The sequence below is a fragment of the Boleophthalmus pectinirostris genome, unplaced genomic scaffold, assembly GCF_026225935.1.
Source record: "Boleophthalmus pectinirostris isolate CB_2022bp ecotype Guang Dong unplaced genomic scaffold, ASM2622593v1 HiC_scaffold_150, whole genome shotgun sequence".
NCBI classification, from domain to species: Eukaryota; Metazoa; Chordata; class Actinopteri; order Gobiiformes; family Gobiidae; genus Boleophthalmus; species Boleophthalmus pectinirostris.
Genome location: NW_026571071.1, coordinates 11883 through 22741, shown reverse-complemented (window position 1 = coordinate 22741; position 10859 = coordinate 11883). Strand labels below are relative to the sequence as shown.

General features: G+C 38.5%; 2 protein-coding genes across 2 annotated transcripts; one reads left to right on the top strand and one right to left on the bottom strand.

Moving 5' to 3' along the window:
- The first annotated feature begins 143 nt into the window (after nucleotides 1-143).
- LOC110160569 (uncharacterized protein KIAA2026) lies at nucleotides 144-8752 on the top strand. The gene is made up of 10 exons (XM_055151277.1): nucleotides 144-281; nucleotides 602-1256; nucleotides 1448-1642; nucleotides 1723-3230; nucleotides 3299-3354; nucleotides 3425-3514; nucleotides 3589-3704; nucleotides 3787-3995; nucleotides 4539-6206; nucleotides 6316-8752. The coding sequence occupies exons 2-10, from the start codon at nucleotides 613-615 to the stop codon at nucleotides 8139-8141; spliced, it is 6312 nt and encodes a 2103-aa protein (XP_055007252.1). The 5' UTR covers nucleotides 144-281; nucleotides 602-612; the 3' UTR covers nucleotides 8142-8752.
- Nucleotides 8440-10501, bottom strand: mlana (melan-A). Its single transcript, XM_020925100.2, has 5 exons — nucleotides 10388-10501; nucleotides 9745-9838; nucleotides 9560-9656; nucleotides 9375-9479; nucleotides 8440-8907 (listed from the first exon to the last, which is right to left on the bottom strand). Exons 2-5 carry the CDS (start codon nucleotides 9831-9833, stop codon nucleotides 8839-8841), a joined length of 360 nt encoding a protein of 119 aa, XP_020780759.1. The 5' UTR covers nucleotides 9834-9838; nucleotides 10388-10501; the 3' UTR covers nucleotides 8440-8838.
- Nucleotides 10502-10859: the final 358 nt, after the last annotated feature.

Here is a 10859-nt window from a genome sequence, read left to right as displayed (position 1 = left end):
ACGTAGCTGTATTAAAGCTAACTGGTTAGCTGCAAAATGCATCGGACGCTCATTCCCTGTTCTTCTATTTTGCCTTCACTGGTATCCTTGCCGAGATGAGATGTCTGCGTAAGATTTTGTCTGCTGGACTTGAATCTTTTGCTGCCACATTTTACTTGCCATGGCAGTGGTTGGGGCCCCCAGACCAGCACAATAGCAAGCTAACAAGACTAGCTGGCTGTTGTGGATGCTAAGCTCGCTAAAGAGAACTGGTGCCTCTCTAAAAGCCGCATAACAACAAGGTGGGTAGGCTATCGTTTTTAACAACTAAGCTATTCCTCCCTATCAGTGACACTTTTCCTATGTGGGTGATCTTCTAATATTATTTACATTGGCCAAATACAACTTTATTGTATTTTTTTGGCCTACTAAATCAAAGCTAACAGATATTTCATTTAGGGTAAAGCTCTAAGTAAAGTTAAATCTACATATACAATTTTCATTATTGTAGCGTAGGCAATCCAAACTTTCATAATGTGGCATGGGCTCAAGATTTAATATTAATTATATTATTCTTTGACACTGGGTAATAAAAGTGATTGAAACCTGTTTGCTTCTTCAGGTGCCTGTATCATGGATCAATCGCCAGTGACGGATGAAATATCTGTTGACATTACTGACCAAGCTCAAGGGCCAGCTCCGGATATCCCAAATCCCAAATGGATAACAAGTATACTATCTGAAGAACACAGTAATGGGAGTCATGGAACTGAGACTTTACACTGCCATGATGACAGTGGAGGTGTTTTTACTGAGGATGACCACTTTGCACTTAGCAATGATTGCATGTCAGAGTTTTCATATAGTGACATCTCACTGCCAGAAGTCTGTATTTCCTCAAACACAAACTCTGCTAAAGAAGAAATGAACTATGAGGTCCAGCAAGCCTATAGAATATTCAGCGAATTCCTTACAGAGAAACACAAAGGCATAACTAGCTCATTCTTGCATCCAATAGTAAATCAGGACCAGGAAACCCAATATGGCTCAGGAGGGGTACATAACAAGTACCCAGTTAATGTCAGGCAGTCCATGTGCTTACGCAGAATGGAAGAAAAGTTTTTCCAGCAAGAATATGAGACCATAACAGAGTTTGTTGCGGACTTCAGACTAATGTTGGAGAATTGTTATCGCTACCATGGAGTTGACCATTGGCTGTCGAAACAGGCACAGAAATTGGAAATAATGCTAGAGCAGAAGTTAACACTACTTTCCAGGTCAGTGATAATCAGTTGTATTTTAGTGTCTGTTCATTTAAACATGATCTGGTTTACAATACAGTACATTGTTGACGTAAATAAAAACATAATAATAATCAAAATAATGCTATATTTTCTAATAGAAAACAAAAATCTTTATTTTAACGTTTTGATTCATATTGTGGAAATCATACTTTTCTAATGCTCAGGAAATTGCGTGAAAAAACAACTCTTGCTGTGACATCAAAAGGACGGTTTGGTGTTGGAGAGGAACGAGCTTCCTCATCTTCCACCAGGAGGAGACAGACTCGGAGTATAAAAACATTGACAGTTGGTGGGCATGAGTCTGTTATGGTACAAACTTTGAGGGCTGAAGAGCAACAAAGGGCCAGGGAAGAGAAAAGGTGAATAATTATTGCAAGTATATGCAAGTGATTGCAATCTTGTATTACTTGAAAATTAATTTATTTTTCCCTCTTCACAGACAGCGTGAACTTGAGAAGAAAGAGGCAGAAGAAATATCAGCCAAAGAGATGGATGAATGGGAGCAAAAATTGTTATCTCAGGCTTCCCCTCACAATGTGGAGACACTTTGGGAGCTGCCAGCAATAGGACACTTTCTCTGTTTGGCTCAGAGTGCTCTTAACCTCCCGGAGATAGTCTTTTTTGAGCTAGAGCGGTGTCTCCTAATGCCTCGCTGCAGCATTCTCTTGTCCAAAATTATGTCTTCCTTGCTCTGTCCACCACAGAGGAGGTCCACTTTGCACCGTCGTCCACTTCTGCCATACAGACGCTGGGAGTCTGAGCTAAGACAAAGGGTTAAGATTTGGTATCAATCTGTTGGTTCATCCCATGATCAGACAGCTCGAGCTGAGCAGCTTGGTTTGAGCCATCAGTTTTTTTGTGTCCTTGGAAAAAGCAGTCCTTTGGAGGCAAAAGCCTTTCATATGCTGCCCTTTTACCAGCGTGTATGGCTTCTCAAGGGCTTATGTGACCATGTGTATGAAACACAGAGGGATATACAAATAGCAGTTCTGGCTCAGCCCATTCATGAATGTAGGGAGTCAATTTTGGGTTATGACAGCAAAGAGAATGCATATATACACTTTCCACACTTTTGTGGAGCAGATCTGAGGATTTATTGTCAAAGTCCCTGCACACCCCCAAGCTTTCCCTTTCCTTCAGTTTTGGTGGAAAAGGTTGAATTACTGCACAGATTAGAGGAAGAGATGCCTTCTATTACTAAAAACAGCAGTGAAGTTTCATTTTTTCATTTTAATGAAAAAACAGTTAAAGAGGAAATGGACGAAACATGTAAAGTTGAAACTAATGATAAAGATGTAGACAGATGCCATTCTTGGCGACCGAAACCAAGGGAGCACATTCAAAGATCAAACGAAGACACTGGCAATGAATCTAAAGTGGAACCTCATACTAACTCTTCATCAATTAAAGGACTTATCAGGAAACATATTCTAACTGAGGAAAAATCTGAGGTTGATCTTGAAACTAAAAGACTAAAAAGTGAGATGGGCAGTTTGTGTCCATTACAAAAAAAGACGTTACACTGTCCTAGTGATGAGGAACATTGCTATACAGGAAGATCACCAACAAGCTCCGTAACTGGGTCCCCATTACCAAGTTTTGCAACAAATGTTGCCCTAAGAGACCAAAGACAGTCGTGTAAAAGCAAAAACAGTCCTTTTAAGACTGGCCTGTGTCAATGCTGCTGTGAATCTTCAGAGCTTCTCAAAACACAGATATCCACAGAACACACTCAAACTTTTTGTGAGAAGAAAGTGAATGACAAAATCCCGACTAAGAAGAAAAAGTGGAGAAAAAAGAAAGGAAGAGAACTGCCTTCGCACATCAAACCTGAGCAGAAGCAGCCACAGCATGTAGACAGGACACTGTCTTGTGCTAAACCTCCCATGCCTTTGGAGTCAATCACTGGTATCAAGAGGAAAGACAAGAAGAGAAAACACATAGAAGGTGGGTGAAGCATGTAAAAATGTTGTTATTATAATATGATTATTTCATTTTGTAACATTATCTGGCAGGTAACTCTCCTCTCTCTAAGAAAATGAATGAGCCACATGCTGGACCATCTTTTAAGGTAAACAATTATTAAAAAGTTATACAAACATACATGTTTACCTAACTATATTTTATTTGTTTATTTGTAGTTGATATGCACCAATCTTGATGATTTGCGAGACTTAATTAATAAGACCGAGGATGAGCTTGATGATCTAGAGAGCACAAAAAGGAAAATGGTATTAATTTCTTTCCACTCATGTAACTGTTGTGTAGTGTGTAAAATTACAGATGTTTTTCATGTCATACGTAGAATCGGTGGTATTGTAGAAGAGAAGCAGTCAAAGATCTTCACAGCACATTGATCAGATTATTGAATGAGCTTACTCCCTGGGAACCTAAACTAATCAAAGCATATCAACGAAATAGGTATAAAATAATGTAATTTATATACACTTTTTAAAAGGCTATTTAATATCCAGTGGCTGTTAAGAGTTGTTATTTAATTTAGGCTACGTTTAAAGAAGGAATTTGAGATCTTCAGAAGTCATCCAGAATATAACAACTTTGTGCGTGAGGAGTCCATTTCATCATCATCATCATCCTCATCCTCATCATCATCATCAGATTATGATGAAGGAGAACCGGATTTGCTGTTTGAACAATGCCATCAATCAGGACATGTAGATCCAGAGCACATACTTCCCCGAGGACTTGGAGGTAATGCACTAAGCTGATACTGTTGCAGCCAGTGGTTTGGGACAAATGTTATATTCATATATATTGAATGTTTTTTTTAAGTATTATTTAATTTAGATAAATACTTTATTGATCCTGAAGGAAATTCAACAGCAATGAAACAAACATAATAATATAGTGGTGTATCCTCTTGCATTCATCATTTATAGCAATGCACTGTTCAGACTTATGGTGAGTGGGACAAATGACTTCCAGAGAAAGATATGACCAGTTTATCCAGCAACACAGCATTTATTTATTCACATCCCTTTATGGAGTCATGCTTCCTTTATGGAGGACCAAATGTCTAGTCCTCATGAGATAAATCCTTTAATATCAGACTGATTTGGGAATGTGGATCACATATTTGGGGATACAAAGGGACAATTGTAATGTTTTTTTAATTATACATAATTTGTTACACATATTTCCTTTTTAAAATATCCCTTTTGATTCTCCTGAGCAAACATGAAATATGGATTTTTGGGAATTGGTAAGTTATCAAGTCTTTTCACTCTTTTTCAGGAACTGTAAAGGACTTGTCCACTGAGTTTTCTGTAGATATTCCAGTGACTCACAAAAGTCATAATTGTCAAAAGCCACCCGTGTCTGCTATAAGTGTCAACTTGGATCCCTCCCTTAAAAATATATGTAAATCTGAGCTAAATCATCAATCAGAGAAATCCAGCGATTCATACTCTTCTGAGAAACCATCTGCTCCATTGTTAAAACAGAACTTTCTCTTTACTGCAAGTGGACAATCCAAAAGCTACACGCCTATCCCAACCCTTCTGGCCAAAAGTGTTGGTAACAAAGTGACTTTAATGAAACAGCCAGCTGATCATCTAGAAATCGACAGTAAAGGAAGTGTGGTCTCCACTGGGGACACCAATCTGTGCAAGTTGAACAACTGTTTATCTGGTCCTCCACAGAATTCTTCACAAAAACATCTCTTTTATGCTGTTCATAAAGAACAGAATCCTCTTGTTTTTGGCTCTAATTCAAATCTGAAATGTAAGAAAATGGAACCCCAGCAAGCTGTATTTCTGCATTCGAATATTCTCAACGATACAGATAAAGAAATGACTTTATCACAACAGCAGTCTAAAGATATACTTTCAAGTGAAATGGATGCCACTTTATGCACATCCACCAATGTGGCTGGTTTTACTATTCCTGAAAATGGAACCCTTGTTCAGCAAGTGCCTCCCTTAAAAAATACTGGACTAACAGAGACCAATGTTTGTTCCAGTAATATTCCCAGTTTCCTCAGGTCACAGCCGAGTGCAATTAGTAATGCAAGGTCCAAAGGGACACAACAATGTGATGTTCAGACTAGCACACCTCATTGTTCACTTCACAATATTACTTCTGTTCCTTTGAGTCTTTCAAGGTCTACAGATTCTAAACAAGAACTGAAAACTGTGTGCATCAGAGATTCACAGTCAATTCTTGTTACAACTAGAGGAGGCAATACAGGGATTGTCAAAGTACAAAAATCTACAGATCACCCTGGTGGTTTTTCCAAAAGTCCAATCATAACAATTTCACCTCAGTTCCAAGCCTTACTTGTTTCCAAAACTTCCTCTGTTTTTTCTCCTAATACTGGTCAGTCTGGCACAATATCAGCAGCAACTACTGGCTCAAAAGTCCAAACAGTTGCTGAAACATCCAGCATCTCCCTCAATCAAGAAGTGAGCAAGTATTCAAATACTACGAAACGTCAAGGACTCACTGGTTCAAGTGGCTACACATCAACATCAAATCGTGGCATACCTGCAGTGTCATGTCCTCTGACTATGGTGAAAAATGTCAAGCCACCACTCAGTAACTTTATTACTCCCCCAAGTGTGACAGCAGCAGACTGTATCAGTCAGCCTCATCTCAATCAGGCTAATGCAGATAATGGATCACATATCGCCAAATTCATTTTAATCAATCCCCCTTCTTCCCATGATAACGTTTCTTACGCCAAAACACTTCCTATTTCGTCCACGCTTATAAACCAGCAAAACACTATAGCAAAATCACCTTTGATTCCTATACAATGTGCCAATAAGGTCCTGAAGCAGACTGCCACAGGAGCTATACAAGTGGTGGCAACTTCATCCACTCCATCCAAAATGGGTATCTACATGAATTCTGTCAACTCTGTCTCTGTTCCCAAAAACAAGGATGTTTCTGTATCTTCAGGTTTGTATTTTTATTTTATTTCCTATTGTATATTTTAATAGTAGTTATAAAAACTTCACATTTATGGCATTAAAAAGGCACGTAACATTTTTTATATTTAATTCTGCAGGAAGATCTACAGAGCCTATCAAGTTCCCATGCATGACTGCCACCACCATCTCACAGAACACACAATCATCTACCAAATGCCGTGATACAGAAGAAATGGTAACCACTACAACACAAACGGTCTTCATAAATCCCAATGTAATTTCAACTGTTCCTGCTCCTGCCACATCACTTTCTAGTTTAAAGCACCTTGGCATTTCTTCCATAACTATGAATTCTCAGTCAGAAAATCTAACTTGTCCTAGCACTAACTCTTTGTCAGTAGATATTCCTCAAAACATCATGTGGTCCAGCAACTCAAAAGTTCAGCTAGCAACATCGCAAAGCCCTCCAAATCCAATATCAGCTCTGAGCCTAAAACACAAGTCTCTAAATAACCAATTTGTGTCAAATAAAAGTGGGCATTTTGACAAAACGTCATTATCGCCACCACTTTCTTTCACTAAACCTCAAGATTGTACTACTACTACTACTTCTACTACTACTACTTCTACTACTACTACTACTATAACTATTACTACTACTACGTCATCAACAACATCTCTCACAAGCTCAGTCCAAAAGCAAATGGTTATCAACACTTCAACACGTCTTGCAGGTGGTACACGTATTGTTCTAAATAATGCTCACTTTGTGGTCCCACCCCAAGGTTTAGGGCCAGGCAGCCATGTTCTTGTCATTTCAGGTCATGCACCACAAGTGCCTAGTCCAAGTGTTGTAACAGAAGACACTGTACCACATCAAGGGGTGAACAAAGGCCAGGTGCTTCTACAGCCCTCAGCTACGCTGCCTGGTGTACCAGCTATTAGATCTCCTTTTGTAGCATGCACATCAACTGTTGCTTGTGCAGTACAAGCTACTAGTCCCATAATCTCAGTACCCAGAATCAATAGCCCACACAACACAGTAGTAGTTAATCAACTTGACTCAGTAGCAAAGTCTCAGTTTTTGCAGACTGGTAACATTGGAAAACATACAGAAGGAGCCTCCATAGTCTCCACTTATCCAAGTATATTGCCTCTGGTTTCCACTGCCTTGACCAATGCATCTACCATTGGCTCATCCTTCAGATCTGAATGCTTGACTACTACTGTAGCTTCAGTAGGTCTCTCATTGCCTAATGTTTCACCACCCATATTATCGTCTGCTGTCTTTATCCAACCTATTAAAACAGATCTTGCACATCTGCTAAAAGTTGAATCTACTCCATACTCACAGGGTTTGCTGTCTCCTACTCAGATGACTAAAGGTTTTTCAGAGAAGTCCCTAGCTTTACAAGTACCATCCCAGCATCAAACCATAAAAGTAGCATCCATTTCCAGTTCTACATCAACTGCATTAATGCACATGGGACTTGGCAGCTTATCGTTTAAAAAACAAGGACATACAGTGGTAAATCCAGTCTCGACGATTGCACAGGCTAACACTGCTTTAGCAACTCAAATTGTGCCGCCAGCTGTGAGTCCGGGAATGTGGACACTGCCGTGTTCTGGGGGGATTGTGAAAGCTGGTGAATCAAACAGCCGCACATGTGACACTGCAGCTCGCTCACTCCCTGACAAAAAAAGTCCCACCCATTGTCCTGTCATTGTGACCAATCCAGCAATGGAAAAGCACTTACAGCAGGCTTCATTCTTAGAGATGCATAGTCCTGTAACGTCAAAGCTACTTATTAGCCCTGATGGGGCTGTTTTGAGTACAGTTCAGTGCAAAGCCAAGTCCACTTTGCCAGAAACGCCATCTGGACTCTTGATTTCAACTGCTGCACTTCAGACAGAGAATTTGCTATCACAACCTTCACAGATGGACTCTAAATTTGACAAGTGAATTAACTGTGCCGATGCACCTTCTGCTTACCAGGAGTGCCATGTTATGCTTGGTCTGCCTTTGTTTAAAACTTCTGCTTTCAATTTTTATAGAGCAACAAAGTCCAAACATCAATGGGTTGATGTGAACAGTAGCAGACTGGAAACGTACTGTGTTTTATACTGTATTTGATGTAGCTTTTGGGATTGAATGTTAAGACTTTTTTGAGTTTTTTTAAGGCCACAATTCCTGTACCTTCTAATCATTATCAACCATACACTGTCCATTGTGGTCCTTAATAGTAGATAATACACGCTGCTTCAGATTTCTAGATCATTTAATGAACAATCTCTATCTACTGTGAGACATTTAATTGATTGAAACAGTCAGGTCAGTTTGTACTACATTGAAATGATATTGTTTCATTTATTTATTTTATTACTTTATTATATGTATTTTAGGAATATTTGGTACATTTTCATTGGATAAATGTGAAATGGAAATGTGCATCGAAATAAAACACTGCAACTGTCTCCAAAGGTAGAACCGTTTTTTCCCAAGTGGAAATGAATATTTCATGTGAAATAATTTATAGAATAACATAAAAATAAACACGTTTATGGACTTCTTGGCATGTTGGCTTCATTTTTTCAACTTGTAATTGTATTGACAACTAATTGATGTAGTCTTTTCAAAATGTCCTTAAGAAAGAAGTCATTTAAGGGGAATATGGAGGAGGCAGTGGTCCAGAGGAGATCTTTTCATATGCAGGAGGAGCATTTGGAACCTGGATAAAGAAAGTGAGAAACATGTTTGAGTTAATAGAGCTCTTTAAGATGAATTGATGTAAATTATAGTTCTATTCAGGAAAGATAGGCTACTTTTTCAAATACCTAGTTTTTCAAGTACCTAGTTTCGATACTAGTTTTAGTATCAATTAGTATTGGATCTTTGATAGTTTTGACAACTTGAGGTGACTTAAACCCATATTATTCTATAATTTCTGTCATTTTATTGAAAGAAAGTAAGGGACTGTAGTCCAATGCCTTATAAAGGGCTAATCCTGTTTTAAACCTGCCTTGACTGCTGACAATAAGCTCTTTTATTACATCACACTCACATGCCGGACAGTGTTGGAAAGCCTTAGGCCTGTACTGAAAAGTGCCTACGGTAGTGCATAGTTGGACAACATTTATAAAATTAAAAACAATTTTAAAAATTGAATTTAATTCAAGATATGTGACCAGATCTCACCACATTTCTGAAGCTACCAAAGTCAGTGAGGGCCATCTTGTTTTCCCCTGATGTTCCTGGTTCTGAGTATGCTCTTGTAAAACCTGGTGATCCTGATCTTGTGCTCTGTTGTTAGAAGATGTTTATTGATAATCACATACAGTAAAGCATAAAGTAGATATTTTAAGTAAGAAATGCAATTTTACTCCAATTATTTTGTAGCCACTCCTCTTTTTAAGGTACCAGCATCCCAGAATAAGAAGAGCAGCCAAGATGATCACCAGCAGAGCAATGCCTATAGCCCTGATGAAGACAATGCAGTAACGCAAAAAGGAAAATAATGACATCACAGATATGCCTACATCAGTTCAGGAGATTTAAAAGTACATACTCCTCAGCTCTGACATATCCTCCCCTGCCACTGGCAAAATAGATGTTGAAGTCTCCACGAGGCATCCCGTTGGTACGGTTGCACCTCATCAAGTCTGAAAAATTGATTTAGAAAATTATTGTACCTTTCAAAATATTTACAGTTCTCATTGCTGTTGATGTCCATAGAATTAACTGAAATTGGGGGACTAATAATTTAATATTACAGTAGCACAGGCTCTCAAAGCCTACCTTTTATTAGAAATTGATTAGAAATTGTTTCTTAACCATGGAACCATATATATATATATATATATATATATATATATATATATATATAAACACACCATAGTCAAGACAAAAACTGCAGTAGGCATAGATAAGATGGTAGCTTGGTTATAGTTACTTAGCATATCAATTGTTTTGATCATTTGCTGGGACTTGCAGCTAAGTTATTATTATTATTATTAATAATAACAATAATAATAATAATAAATCATCATCATCATTATTATTATTATTATTATTATTATTATTATTACTACATCTCTGCACGTTTACAAATCGAATTATATAATGTTTTGTAGCTTAGAAAACATTTTTATACAGTAACAGTACAGTAGTAGTATAAGAGGGCTTTACAACAAAACTGAAGGACTACTTACCAAGCAGAATAAGAATTCAGTCGCAGAGATCGTGCTTTGATAGTTAATGTAGAAAAGACAGGTCCAGGGAGCACTGTGCGGGTTCACTGTTCAAATATCCTGCCCGAGTGTCTGTGAAGAATGGGCAAAAACTCCTCATGACCGTCACGGGTTAGGGGCTCATGGTTAAACCCATTGAAGCAACGTAATTAGCGTGAAACCCCGGGGCCCTGGACACAACACCGCAGTCCACACGTGGGTCTACGTGAGTCAGCTGCTTCTATTTTCACATGAACGTGGACTGTCCTTTACAACAACTGTGCAATGATCTTTATTTAAATACATCAATAATCTTATCAAGTAGGCAAAATATGATAAATATAGGGGGCGCAGATACTCACTCACCCAATCAGTTGATCTCAGGCACTTGCCAACTGCGGGTTCTTCAGAGGGCCACTCACAATTGTGTTAACTAGTCACCTATTAGGGGAGA

Bases quoted from the DNA above. Each gene is read 5' to 3' on its own strand.
- LOC110160569 (XM_055151277.1), top strand. From the start codon at position 613: ATGGATCAATCGCCAGTGACGGATGAAATATCTGTTGACATTACTGAC. The intron at 1,643-1,722 runs GTGAATAATTAT...CCCTCTTCACAG, and splicing joins AGGGCCAGGGAAGAGAAAAG to ACAGCGTGAACTTGAGAAGA. The intron at 3,355-3,424 runs GTAAACAATTAT...GTTTATTTGTAG, and splicing joins ATGCTGGACCATCTTTTAAG to TTGATATGCACCAATCTTGA.
- mlana (XM_020925100.2), bottom strand. From the start codon at position 9,833: ATGAGGTGCAACCGTACCAACGGGATGCCTCGTGGAGACTTCAACATC. The intron at 9,480-9,559 runs GTAAAATTGCAT...TTCTAACAACAG, and splicing joins GTGGCTACAAAATAATTGGA to AGCACAAGATCAGGATCACC. The intron at 8,908-9,374 runs GTGAGATCTGGT...TTCTTTATCCAG, and splicing joins TTGGTAGCTTCAGAAATGTG to GTTCCAAATGCTCCTCCTGC.